General features: G+C 42.0%; 1 protein-coding gene across 1 annotated transcript in view; it reads left to right on the forward strand.

Moving 5' to 3' along the window:
• Window positions 1-12,297, forward strand: part of HS6ST1 (heparan sulfate 6-O-sulfotransferase 1) — a 192,400-nt gene extending 180,103 nt beyond the window's left edge. Inside the window, exon 2 of the mRNA XM_079978685.1 lies at window positions 5,395-12,297. Coding sequence (XP_079834811.1) covers window positions 5,395-6,103 — 709 coding nt within the window. The 3' untranslated portion in view covers window positions 6,104-12,297. The remainder of the gene's footprint in view (window positions 1-5,394) is intronic.
• The last annotated feature ends 12,527 nt before the right edge of the window (window positions 12,298-24,824 follow it).

The raw sequence follows: 24,824 nt of genomic DNA on the forward strand, positions 1-24,824 counted from the left end.
GACTCCTACAACACAATACCTACCCTTACAGGGTGGGGGGGCTTACAAGTGTGGGGGGTTCAAACCCACATTTCCCATTTCCCATTCCATGGTTCTTTCCCATAAGCTACCTTGCAGCCCACTGTGCCACCTGCTTTAACATTTTTGGAGTAAGTGTGCCTTCGTCTTGGTTAGGACCCTATGACCAGGAGAAGGGCAGGTGGGCCTGTTGTACCAAGACGAAGGCACACTTACTCCAAACATGTTAAAGCAGGTGGCACAGTGGGCTGCAAGGTAGCTGGTTTGGAGGTTGCCATTTTATTCATGTGGTTATTGCTCCAAATTACTGTTAAGATTTTAATGTATGCTTATGTTTTATGGATGTTTATATGGTTGCCACCCACCCTGAGAACATAGTGATGAAAATATTCTAAGTAAACAAGTAAAAATTTCAGAGCCATTAGAATGGCCGACTGCCTAAGTGGCAACTCTGGAAGCAAGAGAGAATCCTCTCTTTCTTTTCTGTAACAGATTGGTGACCTCCTGTGTGAATGGCTCATTAAATGGCACTGTGTTTGATGCAGGGATAACCTTGGAGAAGGGATCGATAGGAGCACAATAATTTGCTTAATTGCTTCCATGAAGCTAAAAAATGAATTAGGCAAAGCAGCAAGAGTTCTTCTTTTGGTGAGAGAAAGGCTGACACAAAGAAAGCTTACTCTCTAGGTACAGTACTCAAAGCCCAGGTATATTTTTGCAAAAGTCTAGACCAGATAAGCCCTGCTGCATTTTATCACGGGCTGTTAGCACCAAGGATAAACACTCTGGATTAAAGCAATGCCCTATAGGTTGCAATATAGGCAAAGTTGAGCTTGGCACAGAGGACTGTCTTTTTCCTGAGAAATATATATATTGTACCACACTGTTAGTATTTGTTTAAACAAAGCTTGAGTTTTATAGAGGTAGGAGTTTGACAATTCCCTAATGCGGCTTCCCTTTCTGTCCCAGTTTCTCTTGACAACCATGAGGGAAACATTTAACAAGATGGAGGCTCATTAGGCTTATGGTTGCAGGCCACCAAAAGAGGATTGTAGAGAGCCATAGCTCAGTGGTAGATAACCTGCTTTGCAGGCAAAATGTGCCTGGTTCATTCTCCAGCATCTCCAGGTACGATTGGAAATGTCCACCATCTGAAACCCTGGAGAGTCACTACCATCCAGAATTGGCAAGACTGAGCTAGATGGACCAGCAGTTTGACTTGATAGAAGAGAGCTTTTGATGTTCCTGTGTTATTCCTACATGAATGTTGTTGTGTGAGAGGAAACATCTGTTGTCCTTTTTGTCCATTAAGAAAATAATGATCTAAAACACCCTTCATCCAAAAGGGATCCAGGGCAGTGTCCTATAATAACATCAAATACATTATAATCAAAGCACATGCAATAAAGTAATAAAAACTAAAAGAGAAAAACCAAACGTAGCCCTTTTAACATGGCTGAGCAAACAAGGATGTCTTAAGCTTGCTGGAAGCCGCCCAGAGTGGCTGGGGTATAATTTATTATTATTATTATTATTATTATTATTATTATTATTATTAACCTGGTGCTGAAAACATCATAAATAACCAGTCTTCATGTCCTCCTGTAGTGCATAAGATAGGGGGAGCCGGTTCAGTGGTCACATCTGAAAGATCAGCACCATGAAGGGCAGAGACCAGCCCTGCCAATACACGCACAGCTGTGGAATAGGAAGGATTAGCATACAATATAGAAATAGTACAATCCTATACATTTCTAGTAGGTAGTAGATCACTTTGGGTGTGATTCACATAACAAACCCCATCAGTGGAAGCCCTGTGCAAGGGTGAGGAAAACATGCTCACGTAATGTCAATAAAAAGCTAGGACCAGAGTCTCTGTGCCCTGCAGTGGCTGCCTCGTTCTTTTAGAACACATGGTTGTGTTTCCCTTTCCGGGAAACCCAAATCCCATCCTGCACCATGTATTGATCACTGGCAGAAGTTCCATATCTGGTTCAGAGCAAGTCATGCAAACCAGTTTAGAAGCAATGAATTTCCAACATATTTGATAGGTGTATGGGATTTATATTTTACTTAGCATCCATCTGGGGTTTCTTGACACAGGATTTGGATTCTTGTGCGATTGTAATCATCATCCACTCCAGGTGGTCACCTTTCACAGCGGAAAACCCTAGCTCTAAGCAGGACTGCAGTAATAATAAAATACTGCCTCTTGGAAGAACCAGGGTGAGGAGGGGACGACTTAAAATTATATTTGGAACTTCTAGTCTAAAGACAGATACATCCACCAGAGTTCACCCTTTTTAAAACTAAAAGGCTATAATGTTTAGAATCTGTTGCTCACTCTCGCTCTCTGGAACATCTGGCATCAGTCATCACTTTCCGGTGCCTTCCGTTGTCATATTTTATCCCTGCCTGTTAGGGGTTTCTTAGCACTGATAATTTAAATCATAGCTGCATCCTGGTCAGAGAAGATGAATCATTATTATGGGCTGCTATTAAATGGAATGAGAAGAGAAAGAAACACATGGGAAGTTGACCCCCCCCCCGTCTCCACCCACCCTCTATGGTTACTTATTAGACAGTGCGACATCTTTAGCTTGGTGAGAGCCTGAATAGCAGACATTCCTATTGGCTCTGCTTACAAAAGCAGAAGTTGAAAGACATGCACTCTGGACTTCCTCCAATGCCCATTAAATGAAATTAAATTTCTGTCAGTGTGACTTCAGCTGGGGGGCAGGGGGAACGATGCATTCAAGACCCTCGTGAATTACCGTATTAGCCTGAATATAAGCCTCACTTTTCCTCCAAATTCCAACCATGAAAAGTTAAAGTGTGGCTTACATTCGCAACTTTACAGAATGCAACCAGGAGCGTGGGGCAAACAGTGCCAGGAGCAGCGAGGAATGGTTGGTTCCCCCCCCCCCCTATTTTTCTTTCCCCCCTCCAATTTTAAAGGTGCAGCTTATATTCGGGTACGGCTTATATTCGGGCCAATATGGTATTAAGAAGTAAGGACATACCATTGTTTGCAGTTTAATTTCTTTGCCAGTGTCTTTGGTGCACTTTTAAATGAAATGGCTGCCTTGTGCAGCAGTGGGCATTGCCCATGAAAGAAAAGTCACATTGGAACTGTTGACAGGTGGAAAACTTACCTGCTGGTTTTAAGAAGGGCAATTTTTTATTTTATTTTTTATGTTGGGCATCAAGAGCTAAATACAACCATGTACATCACTAGATAATTGGTGACCTGCCTCCGCCGGAAAGTGCAAGGTCATTGGGGAGGAAGCTCTGTTTGAGGTGATGAATTGTGTGGTGCCTGATTCAGACACACAAGTCTTTTACTTGACGTTGCACTCATTGCCCGATGGACGTGCATGTGTCCTTAGTACAGTGGTACCTCAGGTTAAGTACTTAATTCGTTCCGGAGGTCTGTACTTAACCTGAAACTGTTCTTAACCTGAGCACCACTTTAGCTAATGGGGCCTCCTGCTGCCACCATGCTGCCGGAGCATGATTTCTGTTGTCATCCTGAAGCAAAGTTCTTAACCTGAGGTAATATTTCTGGGTTAGCGGAGTCTGTAACCTGAAGCGTATGTAACCTGAAGCGTATGTAACTCAAGATATCACTGTATATTTCCAAACAGCACAATATTGTCTCAGTCTACTTCAGCATTCAGCCTGTTAATTTCTGTTTGCATTTTTCAAGCAATGCTTTCAGCCATGGTATATCACAGTCAGGAGGAAAATGATTTGGGGTTGGCCATGTTAGAAAGTGTGAGCAACCATTTTCAGCCTTCACAGGCAACATTGGTCACATGCCAGTGGTGGCAGGCTACACTCCAGCCATGCAAATCCACAGGTTTCTTTCTACACATCCATGTCCCACATCTCTCCATCCTCCCTCCAGGCAAAAACACTTAGGGCGAGTGCAGAGTAGGCCATGGCCAGGGGAGATTCCAGCAATGCTGTAGTTATGCCTGGGCACTCTGTGTGTGAAGTGTGAGTTATCTGAGTAGTAACTGTTGACCAGTGCTCCAAAATGAGTCTTCTTGACTGAATTTTAAGGTGCATGGTAGTCTGAAAGGCCAGTTGATCCCTAAAGCAAGCAAGCTATATGAGGGTGGTAAATCATTTGAATTCCATTTATTTATTCTGACATTGAAGTATATTGCTGGAAACAAATACAATGGAGCATTCCTGAAATTTTTTTTTTTGGGGGGGGGGGGGAGACGGAGATGATTTCTGATTAGGGGAATGTAATCCTTTTGTACATAAGTGAGTTTATCAAAGAGATTCTTATGAGAAAAAGGAGACCAATCATAACTGCATTTAGAAATTGGTCTGTTTTGCACGTCATGGTAAGCCATCGTTCAAAATAAACTATGGTTTTCTTTGAAGCTGCAGTCTGCTGGTGCATGCTGCTCAGTTTCACATTCAGCATTAAGTGCAAACCATGATAATTGGAAACCAAAGCTTATTCTTGACTTTCTACACATAGATTGTCTGGAAGAAGCAAACCATGAGCACTGATTCATACATTATGCTAAACCAGCACTCTGGTTTGCTTTATCCTGACTGGAGATATGGATGAGTGAGTGAGGACTGAAGTGTGCATGATTGTGCAATGTGCACCAGCATGTTGCTTACAGGAATAATTTATCGCCGAACATGATGTGCAAACTCTGGGAGGAAAAATATGAATCCCTGTTTGGGAAGTAAATAACCAAAGAATTGGCTGGGTTCTTGGATTCAAAACCTGGGGCTAAACTTACTCCTCCAGCAGGAGAGAGCCCCAGTAGTAGAGTCTAAATTCACAAAAATTACCGGTAAGCAGCAGTTAGCACCACCCATGTCTCATTCTACAGCTTGTTAGACCCTTTTGTCCCATTTAGTCTGCTTGCAAATTTCTACCCCTCTTGCAATGAACAGACCACACACTGTTAGGTATGTTTAAAATGATTTACTTATAAAACATTCCAAACATCAAATTCATGCATTTATCTAAGCAGCAACAGTGAGAACACAGGCAGAATGCTCTTGGGTAGGAAAAAAACAGGGAGATAACTTCAAACATGTGCTGTGAACGTGGAACTTGCTTAGATACATCTTTCTTTGTCATTTACATGGCATGGAGAACAAGGGAACAGGAAGTGGGGGCGTGACTTGGCTACGTCTAGGAATCCAACTCTATTGTCTTAACCCCTTCATGCGCCAACTTGCACTCATGCATAGTTATATTTGACTGCAATTTCCCACACAAAGCAGCTCATTGATTATTGTCCCATCTTCTATATATACTAGGCCTCAGAGTGCCAAACAATTATATATTACAATGTGTATAAAATCCTTACATACAATTCTTCTTTCTTACAGGAAGTTTTATTACATCACTCTGCTGAGAGATCCTGTATCCCGTTACCTCAGCGAATGGAGGCACGTCCAACGAGGAGCCACCTGGAAAACATCCTTGCACATGTGTGATGGCCGGACGCCAACCCCCGAAGAGCTGCCATCATGCTATGAAGGCACAGACTGGTCAGGCTGTACTCTTCAGGAATTCATGGATTGCCCGTATAACTTAGCCAACAATCGCCAAGTGAGGATGTTGGCTGACCTGAGCTTGGTGGGTTGCTATAATATGTCCTTCATACCAGAAAACAAGCGAGCACAGATACTGCTGGAGAGCGCTAAGAAGAATCTCAGAGACATGGCCTTTTTTGGCTTGACAGAGTTCCAGAGGAAAACACAGTACTTGTTTGAGAGAACTTTCAATCTGAAATTCATCAGGCCGTTCATGCAGTACAACAGCACAAGGGCAGGTGGAGTAGAGGTAGACAACAACACCATAAGGAGGATCGAAGAACTTAATGACTTGGACATGCAGCTGTACGACTATGCAAAAGACCTCTTCCAACAGCGATACCAGTACAAGCGGCAGCTGGAGAGGATGGAGCAGAGGATAAAGAATCGGGAAGAGCGGCTTCTTCACCGGTCTAATGAGGCACTTCCCAAGGAAGAGACGGAAGAGCAAGGGCGCTTGCCTACTGAGGACTACATGAGCCATATTATAGAGAAGTGGTAGCCTTGACGGAATTTTATACTGAGAACAGGATTTTAGGGTTTCCATAATAAAAGAACATGGAATTAAAAACAGCAACTCTTATTTAAACAAAAAACAAAAAATGGTCTGTAAAACAGAAGGTAGAATGCTTCTATAAACAAAGGGTCTTTTTACTGTTTCTTATAAGACCAATGGGGTTCTTAATAAAATAAAATAAAACAAAAAAATATTAAGGAATCAGTCCTAGAGAGCTCAGAGTTTAAAATGCACAAGCGTAGGTCCCCCAGCTCTGACGCCAAATACAGTGTAATGTTTCATATCCTCCTAGATGCAAATCTAGAGGTCACGGATAGTAGCTTTGTAACCACTGTTCTCCCTTGGCAAGAGTAATTTGATCCTCAGAAATGTCAAATGTTTTTCTCCCTTGCTCAAGCGAGGTTTTCAGTTGCGAAAGTCATAATAAATGGCAGCGAATTTGCCAGACAGTGACTTCCTTCCAGTTTCAGCTGCTTGGCTTCAAATGGAAAACTATGGTCAAAAAGAACAGAGCAGTATCAAAACAAGCAATCAGAAAGGGAAAGGGAAAGTTGAGAAAGAGAAACATTCAAGGAAGCAAAATACAGCCTGGACCGCATATCAAGCACAGAAGTTTGAATACATGGCACTGGTTGACCTGCATGCACACACTCCCAATCCTACATACTGCACTACCAAAACAACCGGTGGGTTTGTGCACAAATATTCTCAGCTTTTACCTCATAGGCAGTTATTCAAATGCTAACTACTAAATCCCACATAAAACCAAACATGGGTTCTTATCACATATTCACGAAAACGTCCTTTCCTAGAAATAACTGGGGGGGGGTGTACACCAATCCCTGACATTTAAAAGGAGATGGTCTATGATGTTCCCTGCAAACTGCTGATCACCACATTGTTGGCTGTTTTCTTGCTTATGTTTATGCTTCAAAACACTCTTTGCTTCCAGTGAGAAGGCATTTTCTTTGAATTGGCACAGATATTACATATTCAAAATGCTCATTGTTTGGCATTCCATGCTGTCCTCAGTGCCCACGAGTGGTATGGAGTATAGGGCTTCACTTTAAGCGTTCAACGGGGCACAAACTCCATTGATTTCAATGGGATCTGGAAGCAACTAACATTTGCTGCATTGCATCCACCAGCTGTAGGAGTGCTGCTTTGTTGAACTTAAGAGGCAGTGTTACCACTGTTTTCCAGGATGGGCAAAGCCTGCCTTGCCTTTGTCTTATTTTAACAAAGCTGTAGCATTTGGAAAACTGGGCATCTTGACCGATTCTCTGCTTCAGGCACTGGTGTTCTTTTCCAGCCTATAATAACCACAATAATCCCTTTTCCTCTCTCTCTCTTTTTTTAACATCTAAGTTTTGTTTGGAGAGCATCAAGTGATAATTTGATCTCCATCCAAAGCATGTGTCTTTCTTTTCTACTAAGCCTTTCTGAAAGGGGGAGGGGAGGCTCAAGCAAGCTGTGTTTGTCACCTTCCTTCCCTGTTCCCTAGGATGCAAATGACTAGGTTATAGATGAAGTCGAAATAAGCTGGCAGTTAGGTTGATGCTCAATGGATGGACTCGCTATGTATCGGAGAGAAAACTGGAAATATAGAAAGAGAGGCTGATATACTTGTTCACAAAGAAGCACGGTTTCCCATGGTTTGTAATGGATTTCCCTCTTCCTAGGCTACTCTTGTCTGCATAGTTGCCAAAGCTTTGGGTTCCAAACTGTAGTGTGTGTGTGTGTGTGTGTGTTTTTCCCCAGAAGGAGGGAAGCCATGTCTCTAGTATAGAAGCCTGCCTGATTAAGCACACAGAGCTTGTTATGTCTACGCATTCTCTACAACCAGTCAGTGAAAAGGGACTTGGAGTGATATGGAAATTAAAAACCCAGTAAAAAAAATCCCACCCCATGCAGGCTGATTGAAAAACCTGTCCTTTTCTTTCAGTGTTTCTCTGATCAGCCCAAATGCCCAGGTGCTCCTGATTACCCTACACTGAAAAATATGCAAGTTCTTAAGTACTTTGCCAGATCTATTTGTCAATCAGTGCTAGTGTGGGTCTCGTATGGGCCTGGCAGTGTTTCTAGGAATAAGGCCTTCCTGTTCTCTGAGTGTGCACAGCTGGCTAAAAAGATGCCCTTGAGGTTTAGGAAAGGAAAACTATCTCATCCTAGTTATTTTGGGTTGTTGTTTTTTTTAAGCATTATTTTGGGTAGAGGAGGCTGTAGGTTAAAAATCCTACATTTGGGGATGAATGGCAGTTTGCTAAATTCCCAGGACACCTGTGCATTTCTGTAACTAAAGAAACTCTTTACAAACAAAAGCAAATGCTATTTCACATTCCCTTTTCCCACAAACGTATGTGTGCTATGAAGAAGCAGCTGTTCTATATGCAGAGCATGTAGCTTTACCTAAAGGCTTTCTACTGTGCATTCATAGTTATGGATCTATAATATAAAAATGGTTGCAGCAGCTAATCCATATTCATAGCGTGAAGACTGGAGAGCCTGCTGTGTTATACTTTGCAAGATTGGTAGCAGGTTCCAAAGGCCAAACTCTGCTTCCGCATTTTGTGTGGTTAAGGATAAAAGTGGAGTGTTTTGTTTGTTGTGCCTAAATTTTATTTCCACAACAACCTGAGTAAACCTTAATGGATCTTGCCTGTGGAAATCTTAGACCTCTGGGGAGATCAGTGGTAGTCTTTCTCCAACATTTTCTTTGTGTAACATTGTGTTTTAAGAACAGACTAAGGAAATAAAACTACTGAATGTTGTTTCATCAGCTTCCCTTAAATCTACCCAAGGAAGGTGAGTAGGTGGGTGATTGTTTCTGCATAGACCTCCATACTTGCAGCTAGTGGAGGGGTTCCCCATTTCAAGTCCCAGCTTTGACATATTATCTCCTTCCCCTGAATTTTCCTGTTTACAAATCAAAAGCATTAATCTTAAAGCATTACAAAAAGACTTACTAGTAGGCATGTCATAATTTGAACTTAAAAGCCTGAAGGAACTCAGGATGCAGCTAAATGGCTAAGAAGCTATAATAGAGTGCAGGAGGCAGAGGGAAACTGGTCTGTGGCTTTCTCGAGGGCTGAAAAGAAAAGAGTGTGATAGAGTGTTTGCTTGGACACCAAATGTCCTTTCTTGGGTGGCTTTAAGCATTGATGGGCCTCCAACATTTTGGTGAATAGTGTTTCCACCCTTTCACCTCCTGTGTCATAGACTGAACTTTTCCTGTGTTGACAGCAACGGTGTATAATGTTTGTAGTCTTGGTGCCAGAGAAGTCTTGCAAATATCTACTGCAGCCACTGAAAATTAACATCTGTATTCAGCCATGTGAGTGGCTACTGCAGAAAAAACACTTCTGGCTCAGGACAAACTTCTCCCCCCAGTGCTCATAGCTTTCCACTATTGCAGTCCTTAAGACAGTAAGTAGGTTTTGTAGTGTCAGCCAACCACCTAAAGTCACACTGAAAGTGATTGAGAAATGTTTTTTCATGGAAGCCGTTTGGAGCAAAGGGCCAATGAAAGGGATCTGAAGGAACAAACACAATACCTTTAAAGTACATTCAAAGTTTCATTCAAACATTGTTTCCCTCAAAGTTTTCTGGACACTGTATTACCCCACACAAAATTACAATTCCCAACAACCCTTAATAAACTACAATACCCAGAATTCTTTGAGAGGGGAAATACACTTCAAATGTTCTTCAAAAGTGTACATGCTTTAAATGTGTGTACACAGCCTATGATAGATCAGACCCTACCCTAGCAAAACATTTTCCATAAAAACAAGATATATTAGATGTGTTGTCTATCAACCATCACTGCAAAACTATTTCCAGAAGAAAGCATTGTTAAGAATGCTTTCCAGTGAGTAACAATGCAGGATGAGGATGAGGGTAGCTTTTCCTAACAGTGGTTGTACTAAAAATAAAAGTTGGAGCGAATAACTCTTCACAAAAAGAGGTATTAAGTAGCCAGAATGGCAATTCCAGCACATGCACACAGAACATGAGAGAATAATGGCCAGTTTTGGTCCAGGATCCTATGGGATTCCAGCACAGCAAGACATCGACTTGGGAAGCAACCTTAGCTCAGTGGTAGATTCATGCAGAAGGTCCCTGGTTCAACCCCTGGAATTTCTACTTTTTTGGGGGGGGGATAGCAGGTGATGGGAAGGTCGTCTGCCTGTTGCCAAACACAAAGTAGACAGTGGGCAAAATGGACAAATAAGCTTGACCTGCTTTAAGGCAGCTCTCTCTGTTTCTTCTTCACTCCTCAGAAGCATTCTGGCCAGCACGTGTCTGCTCTGATCCAAGGAAGAAGGTGTAGCCTACAAAGCTTTGCAGCATCTCTACTAATACCTTGCCTGGATCCTGGGTAGCAGGAAGGAACTAGGCCAAAAAATAGATTGGTTTGTGCAGCCTCTGAAGTATTACAGCAAAGGGTCACAATGGCATACACAGTATGCCATTTAGGCCCCACTTTCAAGGAACTTCTCCTTAGGCAATTTGAAATACATGCTCATTTGGGTTTTAGGCTGACTATATCACCAAAAAGGATGTTCAGAGTGCCTGCAAAGAGCTTTCCTTGCGGACCAGGTGCACTTGCGACACCTGACACCTGCAGTGCACATCCTCATTCAGCCCACTCTGATCCCTCAACAGGCATGGCTAATAGCACACTTTGCACTGTGCAGTTTCCGCATGAGGCTATCTCATGAAGACGCGTACCTGTCTAGGAGAAAGGCAGGTCAGAACTTTCACAATTTAGTGCTAAAGTGTCAAAGCTGGAAGTAAGTTATGCGCCTTAATCATAATGGGAATGTCAGTCTCATTGAAACTTGTAGATGCTCCAGAATAGTTCTGACCAGGTTCCGGCTGGTGCTATAATGCCTTAAAATCCATTTCAGCCATGCAGCTCTTCATAGTTAATGATGAAAGGTAACAAATTGACGCCAGCACCACGGAAATCCTCATACTGTTCGTTCCCTCCACTGTTTTACAAAGCATATGCTTCAGATCACAGCTCTGCTCAGTTTTCCTCTTTGTTGAATGATGCATTATCACATTCCACTAGCAGAAACAAATTCAAGGGTTGAATTAAAGTCCCTTAAAGCACAGAGCAATTACCCAACCAAATAATTGTCACCAGGAGTTGACTGCATGCACTCATGCGCTGATCCATTGAAAAGAGGCTGGGTTTTTTCTTCTTTTATTATCATTTTGCTCTACTGTCAGTGAATGTTTTGGTTTCCAATAAAATCTGAAGGGCATTATATGCAAATGAGCCTCTGCCCCCACCCCCACCCCCACCCCACACTTTTCTCTGTGGTTTCTACATTTCTCTTCCCCTTTCTCAGGTGCTCCTTCTACATGCTGAACTTGGGAGCCATGCTATGAAAAAAAAATTATGTTAAAATTATTTTCAAAGGATGATTTGTTTTGTACATGTTGGAGTATGTTTTTAACTTATTTTTATTGCCTCTTTCAAACTGCTTTTAAAGTGCTTTTTGCAAACACTTTCACTGTGATGTTCCTATACTCCTGTGTTAATCGCTGGACAAATCTTCAGGCGTCGCCAGGCTTTGCCAACATAAATACTCTTGGAATCAAATGAGATCTATCTTGTGCCATGTTGCTTGCTTTGCTCATGTAGGCCTTGCTTTCCCCATCACTGCGTAAGAAGCACCAGGAACCACATGGACAATCCAAACACAGGATCCCATTTCCCTTCCTTGAGTGTTTTTCTCTGCCAAGGAACAGAGTGCTACTTACGATCTCTCTAAACCAAGTCCCTCTCTATTTTCCCACCCACTTGAGATCTCAGAACAGGCTCTTCTGATCAACACTGACTGAGAGAAGATCCCAACAGTTGTTTTCCAGTGGACTGAATCTGTAAGGTCTGCATGTTCGCTGCAGGAACTAAAAGCAATGTTTAATTTGAATGAAGCAACATTTAAAGCTTTATATATTTATTTATCACATCTCTCTCTTTTTTTTAAAAAAAAAAAGTGTTAACGAAAAGGAAGCCTGTTTCCTTTTCCTCTCAAAACCTATGACGAAAATGGACAAAGCAAAGTAAAAGGAACAGTCATCTAATTGTGGTTTTTTCCCCTTTTCTTTTTTGTTTAGATCGAGACTGGATGTTAGCAGATTAAAATAAACCCTAAAAACATTGTTTGGTGTACATGTTATCTTTGTTCTGCCTCTCCAGGCTCTGTTTTTCATTGATTTGGCTAGTACAAAAGTATGACAAATCCCCAGGCCTCTATTACAAGGGATGGAAGGAACATGTTAAAATGGGCTATGGGTGGGGAACTTTTCACAAGTTTTCCTGTTCAAAACAGAAATAGGCAGTAAGATCATTATAACATAGTTTGAATGTGAATACTTGGGTGCTGGGGGTGGGGGACTGTGTTGTTTGGGGTGTTGTATGCTAACATTATGTGCCCTCCTTTGAGAAAGCTTTTTTTTGGCTGAAAAGTAATACAAGAATAACTTTATCCTAACCTTCCATTCTTAGAGCTAGCTTTCGACAATAATATTAATTGTCATTCTTTGCCATTGAACACGACAACCATTTTCTATAGACGTGTTAAAAATGACCACTCATGGTGAGCGCTTCTGAAAAAGTGGCTCAGTACTCAGGGATACTTCAGATACCAACTGTAGCACAATAAAGTAATGCCATGCGATACATCTACACCCTGAACACATCAATTTCAAAAAGACTGTCCCACCAAGGCGCTATGTATCATGTGCAAATGTGCATGACACAGGCAAAAAATTAAAGCACTATCCCTGCTGCTTTGGCTGACAAGGCTTCTAAGAAAGAAATACCTGTGGAATCAGAGGTTGGTCTCTGTTCCTCTAGAATGCAAAGTCTCATTAGTATGAAAACGCCATCTGGTTTCTGCTAATGGCTAGCAAAATCTCCTTGCGCAGGAACAAGAGTAAATTAATGGCTGCTGCAAGATAGCTGCAGGGACAAGGGCGCCAGCTCACTGCCTCAATAAAAACTCCTGGTTGATGCCTCTGGGAGAAGGGAGAGAGGGAAGAATACCTCCTTGGGGGATCCCCGTCCATGTTTCACTGTACTGTGTCCTAAGATGCTATAGCACCACCTATTCGCCTCTGGAGCAGGTAACATTTCCTGGAAGGCACCGTGGGAGGAGGGAAGTAAAAAGTACGCATGCATGTGAAGGAGCCACCTGATTGATACGTAAGACACCAGAGCACCAGAATCAAAAGTAATACAGAATATGGGTTACAGATAGGTAGCCGTGTTGGTCTGCCATAGTCAAAACAAAAAAATTCCTTCCAGTAGCACCTTAAAGACCAACTAAGTCAGTTCTTGGTATGAGCTTTCGTGTGCATGCACACTTCTTCAGATACACTGAAACAGAAGTTTCCAGACCCTTCTATATAGTGAGAAGGATGTGGGATGTGCAAGCACAGTCTATGGCCCCCCTAAAAGAAAAGTCACACCTGGGATGTCTCAAACTCAATGAGGCATATGCTAGTGGCAACTCTCATTTTTTTCTGAAGAAGGCCATTGCAACTTGCAATACCAGTGTAGCTCACAAATGTCTCTCTATACATGACCCATTCAGGGTGTGAGTATAGTTATGATCACAGGACATTGTTCTATCCACAAATGGCATCACAGTAAATTGTGGGCCGTTCAAAAACCCTCAAGGTCAGCATAATGGAACAAAAATGAACCCGAGTGGGGATTGTGCACTTTTTTTTAATGTCACACAGCAATGTTTCCATAGGGATCTTGCCAGTAAGTAGAGAACATAAGTAGAGAAAAGACAGTAATTCATACCTTAAATCAGAACTTTTTTCAGCCGGAACTCAGTTCCAGCACCTCTCAGGTGGACACCATTATCATCTGAAGAGAACAAGGGAGGCATTCGTAGTGAGTTCTGGCACCTCTTTTTCTAGGGAAGCCTTGTATAAGGAGCTTTTTAATGTTTAATATTTTATTATGTTTTTATATATGTTGGAAGCCACCCAGAGTGGCTGGGGAAACCCAGTCTGATGGGTGGGGTACAAATAATAAAATAATACGTATTATTGTTGCTGCTGTTGTTTAAATATTGCACTGCCTTAAATGCTTGCTTGTTTGGAAAAGAGATTCCATATCTATATTTTCATTTCATTTCATTTCACTTTTAATTTGTATACCGCCTTTCTTTATTACTATATGCAAGGCGGTTTACAAAATGGGCAGCAAAGATCACACACATATTAACGAGCTGATCCAATACAAAAAAGTCACAATAACTTTAAAATATACAACATATCAAATAAAGCAATATTCAATAATCCATTAGAATATAATAGTAAACAGTAAAATTAAATATCAGCAAATAATAATCAGTTTACACTTATCAGTTACAATAAAGAATTATTAAACTATCATCAATAAAAATAATGGCGAATCACAATGCATAAAATACCACAAAACATACAAAACCATGTAAAAGGATCAAATTGAGAAACAAGGACACATAACTTATAAAAATATTTTTTTTTAAGTATCCCTGGACTACTCTCAATTCTTGGTGATACTGAACACAGACCTGATAACTTTATCACTGCAGGTGACACACTAAATGCACTCTCAGCCTTTATACCTTACTAGCTCTCCAAATGCCATTGAGTCATTATTTCCTAGCACAGTGAGGAAACAAAGTGGATGGATAGATAAGCAAATGCTTGATTGCTATGCTAAAACTGAGCTTCTCGTAAGACTCTGCCCATCCAAAAGTTTGTTTCCATATAGGCTGTATACCCCACCTTTCAGTGTGGGCAAGAGGGCTTATCATCATCAATAAAATAAATGTAAACAATCAAACCCACAAAGGTAAAAAGGATTGAGCCCGCAGATAAAAAGAACAGTTGAAACATTAAAAGGATCTTAAAAACTATTACGGTATGTGCACAAGGCAACAGAACAGACCTTGCCTGATGCGCCAAAGGTAAAGGAGATGGGCACATTTGGGCACAATCACAAGCCTGTCCACACGCTCTGCTGGGTAGTCCTCCCTGCTCTGTCCCTGATCACTATGCTTTGGCTGATTCCAACCCCTAACCTCCACGTGGTGAATATTGCAACACTTGTCACCCCAGTTGTCACTTGTCTACTCACTTTCCACCATAATCCACTACGATTCAGTTACTTAGGCCAGACATCTGAATGAATTTGAATGAATATCTGACAATCCGAATGAATGTCTGTAAACCACAGGAGAGAACAGTGTTCTTGTGCTCTGGTGCTGCTTCCCACCAGCATCTGAGTGGCCACTGTGAGAACAGGATGCTGACCTAGATAGGCCATTTGCCCAATCCAGCAGACTCTTCTTATGAATTCAGAAATAAAACCTCTACAACCTAATTGTATTAGCTTTACTTGGAGTGGCAAAAAAGGGAGCAGGGCTCCAAGATTAGAGGAGCAAATATCTACCTCTTTTGGAAAAGTTGAGGTATACCCAGAAGTATACCCCAAAGCAATAATGTTGACAAATGATCTGTTTATATTATGCTTTGTCATATTATGCTTTCCAAGATGAGCTCCTGGGATTGGGCTGGATTGCTGATTAAACCTTCCCACCCCATATATCTTTCGTATGCTCCTAACAATAAGCAGCTGCTCATTATTTTGCTGCCCCGGGAGACTGCCTGCTCTTCCGGCATGCAAGAGCTGACCCTGACAATCCCAGCGTCATATCGGAAGAAGAGACAATGGCAAATTGCTGTCAGAACAACCTGCCTGGGTCGGCAGAGCAGGGCTTCTATCTAATCCAGGATTTCAGCTTCCATTTCAGCCTTGGAGACTTTTAACAAGTGTGCTCCGTAAAGGACTTAGAAGCAGTCCTCTGTTTGAAGGGCTGCCAGGGGACAGTCCTCTGTTTGCCCCATAGAAAAACCTTAAAAGGGGGGCCTTGAATTTCAACAGCTTCTATGTTATGTGGGTGCTGCAGTTTCAACAGCCTTGTGAAAGGAGGCAGTGAGTGTAGGGGACCTGGCTGCCATGTTCCAACCATTTTATTAGGTGACCAATACCACTTCAGTCAATCAGACTCTAGTCCTCTACCTTGATATATGAGAAATACTTAGGTAGTGTTATGGTTTGAGGGATCAGCCTGAATGATATGTCTGCATGTGGGGTTAGACTGTATGACAGGAAAGCAGTCAAACCAGTTCCTTTGTTAAATTCATGGTTAAGCACCACCACTTACATTAGAAAATATTGCCCTGCTGCCATAGAGATTGGGGTAACTTACTTCCTCACCTAGTTGGAAGCTACATCACCTTGTAAGGTAGAAGAATGATAGCCAGAGTTTGTATTAGTTTTGTTTGATGCTGGAAGCTGGAGAGACAGAGACATGTCTTGTTGGGGGTTTTCCTGGAACTCTAATGAGGAATGCTGTGAGCCCCTCCGTCCTGTGATCAAACTGTATATATGTGTAAATGAAAACACAGTCTCCAACAACTTTCATTCTAAGGAAACCAAAACCTGGGTAAGCTCAGGCACCCCTGGAATCTCTCACCGCTCAGAGATTGGGCTGCACGCAACCGTCTGTTCTCATTTTTGTGAGGCCTACATCACTCTTCCAGCCAAGACATCTCCTTCCCAATCTAGCCAAGAAAAGTTGTACGAAGCCAACAGTAACTTCACTATGTCCTCTAGATGGGCTGTTAAATCACCTTGGCGAAGCATGAGACACAGGAGAGTCAGCATCCCAACTGGCTACCAAAGGGGAATGCCAGGAAAATAGGTGAGTGCTTTCAAAATGTTTAACAAGCAGCAGGACATTTCCTCTCTGCTCTTTGGACTGAGAGCATTCTTCAGTCTGGCTGTGGTGATGGAAACCAGATGCTTAGTTAGCAACATACAATCAAACATCACGTTGGTCTGAATGTCTCCAGTATATGTCATTGTCATGAACTGGCAGGACAACAGGGAAGAAGAAGAAGAGGATCCTGGCGAGGGATGTAGATGGAACAAGCAGAGGAAGGGAAAGGAAATATTCACAGGGTAATGTGGGATGGCGAGGGGATGGAGGTCAAGGTGCAGGAACCAGAGCAGCAGGACTCATCACCAGAGCCAGAGGAGCTCTTGTTCCCATAAACACAGTGGGCTCTGAGGCATAGGGAGCAGTGGGGAAGGTACTCTAGTAGGCTGAGGCTGGCAAGGGCCCACAGACCAGCTCCCTAGCTGGCCAGGTGGGGCTTGCTACCTCTGGGAGGAAGTGTGTGCTTCCTCAGCTGGAGTAGGCTTGGAACAGGTGAGGGTCATCTGCCTCATCAAGCCCAGATGCTGCAATCAGCATGCAAAGTATAAAAAGGAAGCAGAGCTGAGGGGCTGTGTGTGCTCCACTAGCCATGTTTCAATGCTCCTGGACCTCTATGGGGCTGTGCTTTGGGTTTGGCTCAGGACTGTATCCTGGCTGCTGGACTTCAGACTTGGCTACTTGGATTGACCCTGGACTGTGTTTCCTGAATGCTGGACTTTGGATTTGACATACTGACTTGCTGCCAGGTAGGCCAGGAGTTCAGGACAGTCATGTACTTATGAAGATGCCTTTTGATAGATTGCATTCAATAAGCATGTGTGTTGTTCCAGTCAAACTGGGCTGGGCTGTGGGAAGGGCCTTAGGGGCAGCATTGGCACACATGATTTGCATGCAAAATGCCCCAGGTTCAATCCTTGGCATCATCAGGTAGGGCTTGGAAATCGGACAGGATATCCACCGCCTAGTAGTGTAGTCAGTGGTAAGTAAGATGAGCCAATGTATCTGACCCTTTTGTTCCATGAGTTCTGCTGCCTTTTCTTCTCTGGTGAATCTGGGCTGAGGATGCAACTGCAGAAATGAGATGCCCCAGTTATTGTTGTTTTTTCTATTTTCCTACATTGCAAGACCAGCTTCACAGATGGAGTTCAGTATTTGTTTATTTTATTTTCAGGAAACCAAATTATATGCTGTTTGATTGTTTGATTATATGCTGCTTAATTGATAATTAAAGGAGTTTAACGGATAATTAAAATTAATAGTAAACTTAAGAGATTAGACATGTATCCTAAAAAAATGTTTAAAGTTGGCATAGCAAACAGTACAGCAAAGGTGCCTGCCTGGTGTCACTAGGCAGGGAGTTCCAAAGTTTAGGTCTGATTCCTTACAAGTGCAGAGCAAATATTATGTGACACTTGTAACAGCATCAACTCCACAGATCAAAGTAGTCAAGTGGATACATACGGAGTAAGGTGATCCTGCAGGTGTGTGGTGTATGAGCTGGAAAAGAATTGTTGAGAAGATTCTTTAAAATGTCCTCAGAAGAACAGGGGTTATAAAAAGACAGCTAGCTACTTACTGAATAGCGGGCTGTCCTAAGGCCATTTGGTGAAGGGCAAGCTATACATACAATTTGTACTTATACAGCTTTATTAAATATATTAAATAGCCTTGCCCATTAAAGTTCATGCCACACTATTTGTTAGTTTTGTTTTGTTGTTGTTCTACAACAGCCTAACACAGCTAAGTATCCCTCTGGACTTTGGAATAAGCAGGCCAACGGCCTCTGGCAGAATATTTTGCTATGGTTACAGGCATCCCAAAGGCCCAGCACTTGTGAAGAATGCACAATATCCTTTTCCCACTCCTCCTGCTCCCATACTGTTTCCCCCCACCCTACCCCTTGAAATTGTCATTTCCCCCAAACGTCAGAGAGCAGGAGAAAGGATAAACATTATACCTTTCAAGTTCATTTGAAGCATGCTTTCTCCTCAAAGAATTCTGGGCACCACAAGTTTGTTAAGGGTTTCTGGGAATTGTAAATCTGTGAGGTGTAAATGGCAGTACCCAGAATTCTTTGAGGGCGGAGGAAATGTGCTTCAAATATTGTGTGTGTGCAGCCTGTGTCAGGATTCTCCCATTCTTCCCCTCAGTCCTTGGCATGACACAAGCAAATGGAAGCAAGAAGCTGGAGTGCGGGGGGGGGGGGTGAGCCATCTTAACTCCCACTGCCATGAGTATGTCATTGTCTGGTCTTTAGTTCCATTTAATTTTTAAAATATTTAGTGTCTTTGCTTCCCTTCCACACTTCCTCAGTGCTGGAGCACTCACCCTGCATTCATTTAAGTTCAAAGAGCAGAAAGGTTTTTCTGACAGATCCATTGGGCCTTCCTTTTTTTAAAAAAAACCCACCTATTTCTAGTCAGTGGAGGGCTTCCTTGCAGTATAAATGAGCATAGGAAGTCTTCTCTAATACAATTTTAGTTGTGAACATAAGGATCTCTGTTCCCCACAACCCCAGCAACACACATAGCAAGGATATTCCCTTCTATTATTTCAGGATGATATATTGCACTAGGCTCATGGGAGCACAGCATTGCTAACGCTTAGGGGGAAAAAACACTTTTAAAATGACTGGGGCACCTTTTTATTTTATTCTTTGGGTTCATGCTTGCTGTTACATAGGTGGATAGTTTGGATAGCTCAGTTGGTTAGAGGTGGTGCTGATAATGCCAAGGCAACAGGTTCGAATCCCATATGGGACAGCTGCGTATTCCTTGATATTGCAGGGGGTTGGACTATATTATCCTCAGGTTCCCTTCCAACTCTATGATCTACAAAGGGAGAGCTGGATTAAGAAGGTAAACACTTAGACTGCTTACACACCATACATTTTAAACGTGTTTAAACACACACACACACACACACACATCAAGAATCCTAGGAACTATATTTTGTTAAGGGTTGCCAGGAACTGTAAATGTGTGAGGGGTAAACAACACTTCCTCAAGATTCTTGGGGGTGTTGAGTGTGCTTTAAATGTATCCCTAATGCTGATAGCATCTGCTAGAGGAGCAGAATTAGAAGCTAAGTTGGCATTATCTACTTTTTTAGGGAAATGTTTGATTTCAATTTGGGAACCTCGTTAGGTGTGGGTGTCTTTAGAGCACAGCTTTTGAAAGGTTAATTGGGAGGGTGATACATTTCTCCTCTTGCTTTGCATAGGCAATCAGTAAGTCTTGGTTTTTTTCTGAAAGATTCTAAAATTGGCCAAATGCAAGATCTTCAACAAAGTACTTGTTGTTGCTTTTCCTAGTAAGGAAGTAAAAAACTAGGGACTGTTTCTTTAATTCCGGCCCAGTGAATTTCTACATATATATATATTCAAAAAATTTAATTCTGTTCAACCATAGGACTACACAATACCTGCCTTGAGGTTTTAACAAGAGGGAAAACTCCACTTCTTGATATTGGCAGGACTGAAAGTTAACAAATGTTTCTGTTTTGAGAGTGAAGATCAATGCTGAAGTTAGCTTCAAGGAAGAAGATTCCCCGGAATCAAATTGTATTTACTTCAAAAGAGATTTCTTAAGCACTGCTTAAAACTAGTTACATTAGTGCATGTCAAAATGTAAAGATCGTTATTAGAGTTATCTGTAGACTGTTTAAATACCCTATTAATCTATCAAGCTCTCCTTCTCTGCAGACTAGAGAAAGCGATAATTTATAAGGGACAATGATTTTATGACACTGATGAGGAAGTCTGAACTCTCAAACTCTATTAGGGTGAATGAATCACAAGGTTTCCTCATGAGTTAATTAGAAAATCATTTTTCCTAATATAATGAAGTTGTGTTTGATTCTTAGATTGCTATGGCTGTCAGATTTATTATATCTCCAGATGGTCTGGTGAGCTCCTCTCCCCACCCCAAAAAGCTCATATTACGAGGTGAGGATATAAGCCTATAATGCTGGCCAGATTCTGTTGGATTAATACCTCTTCTAGCATTGCTTCAAACTTTAAAATGAAAACCTTCAGAAAGGTGCAATTCACCTTTTGGGACAACAATCAGTTCCACATGAGAGATGATTAATAGTCTGACAAGAGACCATTAATTAACGCAACCCGAGGGCATTGCAGCCATAACTCTAACTAAATATTAGAATTATTAAAGGCAACATGTCCCTTAGATAAATGAGATCTGCTCAGTTGGTACTGGCTACTTACCAACAGGAGCATAAAATTGCTTTGGAAAGTAAGAGCAGCACTGGGGCTGCCCTTATCTGGCATCTCTCTGGTCGTGGTGTTGGTGCATCCCATGATGGAGAAGGGATGGGTGAGGCATTGGTAAGGTCAGTCTGGGCCAAATGTGATGGTTGCAGCCAAGCCAGTGCTCTTGCTGGTATATTTGTCCCGCACATCCCTCCTTCCGACTTGCCCCTCCCACTCTCCATCACACTATGTAGCAAGGACTCGTCCGGAAGGAGGTCAGGTAAGCGAACTTTCATGTTCCCTACCCTTGGGAGTTCAGCTATATCAATATCTGGAAGGCTAGTTATGTCTTAAAGGCAGTGTTCATAGATTTTCCTCATAATAATTTATCTTTCTGCAGCAAAATGTTTCTCCAGACATGTGTTAAGATTATTGGAACTATCCTGCTGCCTAATGATCACCATAGGGCCTCCATAACCTTTAAACAGAAACCTCTCCCTGTTAGGTTGGTAATCAAAATGGTAGTTCAACATGAACTTGAAGAAACATTACACTTAAGTATGGCACAGCACAATACCTATGACAGATTAATATATAATTATTATGTGGTCAGTAGGTTTTGACTTAACTTAATTCCAAATTCTTTATTACCGATTTTGAAGAAATCAATATATTCTATTTGTTTTAATCGTTGGGCCCCCTTTTAAATAACAGCCTATTTATTCATTTTAGACGTTCACGTCCCTGTGGTTCATCTGTTTCTGTAGCAATAAACATTCAGCTGTGCCCTGAAAGTGTTCAGCAATTGACCTTTGGCTGATGGCAAGACCCTGATGTCCGGTAGGAATCTCAGCTTTGCATTTTAATTCTTAATTGCCGATAATGAGCAGCACAGTCATCACTAAGAGAGGACCCATGCTTGTGCATCTCTTTTGTTATAAACCTTTTGGTAGCCCAAGACTTGCTGACAATGACAACACTGTGCTTGATCTTATCACTTGCTCCGCTCTTCATTAAATTAGCTTTAAAATGCTAACACAAGGAGTTAGGGACCTTACTCTCCTTGCCTTGCAAAAAAGAAGGGCAATACAACTATGGAACAATCTTAACTTTTGAGTACTGCATACCAAGGTGTTTGCAAAGCAGATGCCAATAAAGAAAAGAAAGTCCAAAGTAAGAAATAATTTTTCCAAACTATGTACATTCAGACACAATCATGTTACAACTCTGAGAAGTGATCCCAGGCTGCTGGGTTAGTAGATTCTCTGTTGAAAACAGATACCAAGTTGAAGGGCTACTTCATGAAGGAATTGAGGGGATGCTCATAAGATTTGCAGATGACCCCAAACTGGGAAGGGTAGCTGATGCTGTATAAGACAAAATTGGGATTCAAAATGACTGTAACAGATTGTAAAACTGGACCAAAACCAACAAAATGAGTTTCAGTAGGGACAAATGCAAGGTTTTGCACATAGGCAGGAAGAACAGCTGCAAAACTAAGATGGGGTGGTGGTAATCTGGCTTGCCAGTAGTACATGTGGAAAGGATTTTGGGGTCTTAGTGGATCACAAGCTTAATATGAGTCAATAGTATGATGCAGCAGCAGATCAAGGGAAGTAATAGTATCTCTCTGATAGTACTGCCTTGGTCAGACCACACCTGGAATACTATGCCTAGTTCTGGGTGTCAAAATTTAAGGTGGGTATTGACAAGCTGGAACATGTACAGAGGAGGGCAACAAAGATGATCAAGTGTCTGGAAACCAAGCCTTATAAAGAACAGTTGAGGGAGATGAATATGTTTAGCCTGGAATAAAGGAGTCTGTGAGGAAACATAATTGTTTGTTTAGTCATTTAATCGTGTCCGACTCTTCGTGACCCCATGGACCAGAGCACGCCAGGCACTCCTCTCTTCCACTGCCTCCCGCAGTTTGGTCAGACTCATGTTTGTAGCTTCGAGAACACTGTCCAACCATCTCGTCCTCTGTCGTCCCCTTCTCCTTATGCCCTCCATCTTTCCCAGCATCAGGGTCTTTTCCAGGGAGTCTTCTCTTCTCATGAGGTGGCCAAAGTATTGGAGCCTCAGCTTCACGATCTGTCCTTCCAGTGAGCACTCAGGGCTGATTTCCTTAAGAATGGATAGGTTTGATCTTCTTGCAGTCCATGGGACTCTCAAGAGTCTCCTCCAACACCATAATTCAAAAGCATCAATTCTTCGGCAATCAGCCTTCTTTAGGGTCCAGCTCTCACTTCCATAAAGCACTACTGGGAAAACCATGGCTTTAACTATACGGACCTTTGTTGGTAAGGTGATGTCTCTGCTTTTTAAGATGCTGTCTAGGTTTGCCATCGCCTTTCTCCCAAGGAGCAGGCGTCTTTTAATTTCGTGACTGCTGTCACCATCTGCAGTGATCATGGAGCCCAAGAAAGTAAAGTCTCTCACTGCCTCCATTTCTTCCCCTTCTATTTGCCAGGAGGTGATGGGACCAGTGGCCATGATCTTTGTTGTTGTTTTTCTTTGTTTTGTTTTTTTGATGTTGAGCTTCAGACCATATTTTGCGCTCTCCTCTTTCACCCTCATTAAAAGGTTCTTTAATTCCTCCTCACTTTCTGCCATCAAGGTTGTGTCATCTGCATATCTGAGGTTGTTGATATTTCTTCCGGCGATCTTAATTCCAGTTTGGGATTCATCCAGCCCAGCCTTTTGCATGATGAATTCTGCATATAAGTTAAATAAGCGGGGAGACAATATACAGCCTTGCCGTACTCCTTTCCCAATTTTGAACCAATCAGTTGTTCCATATCCAGTTCTAACTGTAGCTTCTTGTCCCACATAGAGATTTCTCAGGAGACAGATGAGGTGATCAGGCACTCCCATTTCTTTAAGAACTTGCCATAGTTTGCTGTGGTTGACACAGTCAAAGGCTTTTGCATAGTCAATGAAGCAGAAGTAGATGTCTTTCTGGAACTCTCTAGCTTTCTCCATAATCCAGCGCATGTTTGCAATTTGGTCTCTGGTTCCTCTGCCTCTTCTAAATCCAGCTTGCACTTCTGGGAGTTCTCGGTCCACATACTGCTTAAGCCTGCCTTGTAGAATTTTAAGCATAACCTTGCTAGCGTGTGAAATGAGTGCAATTGTGTGGTAGTTGGAGCATTCTTTGGCACTGCCCTTCTTTGGGATTGGGATGTAGACTGATCTTCTCCAATCCTCTGGCCACTGCTGAGTTTTCCAAACTTGCTGGCATATTTAGTGTAGCACCTTAACAGCATCATCTTTTAAAATTACAAGTACAAGTACAAAATTACAAGTAAAAGTACAAGTAGATTCAGAGCTGATGAAGCGGCTGGGCCAAAGCTGAAAGGACTCTCAGTTGCGGATATGCCTGGAAGCGAAAGGAAAGTCCAATGCTGTAAAGAAAAAATATTGCATAGGAAACATAATAGCAATCTTCAAATATCTAAAGGGTTGTCACATAGAAGATGGAGCAAGCTTTTTTTTCTCCTGCTCCAGAGTATATTTTTGGATGCCACATTTCATTTACATATGCATTTATTTGCATGTCTTTGGGTTAGAGAACTGCACTGCATTGAAAAAAAAAAGTCAGAGATATGAATATTGAGTGATCACTGTGTTTCGATTTGTGTATGGTTTTGGGAAGTGTGACCCAGATAGCTTCAAAATGCAA

The sequence above is a fragment of the Podarcis cretensis genome, assembly GCF_951804945.1.
Source record: "Podarcis cretensis genome assembly, chromosome: 5".
Classification (NCBI taxonomy): domain Eukaryota; kingdom Metazoa; phylum Chordata; class Lepidosauria; order Squamata; family Lacertidae; genus Podarcis; species Podarcis cretensis.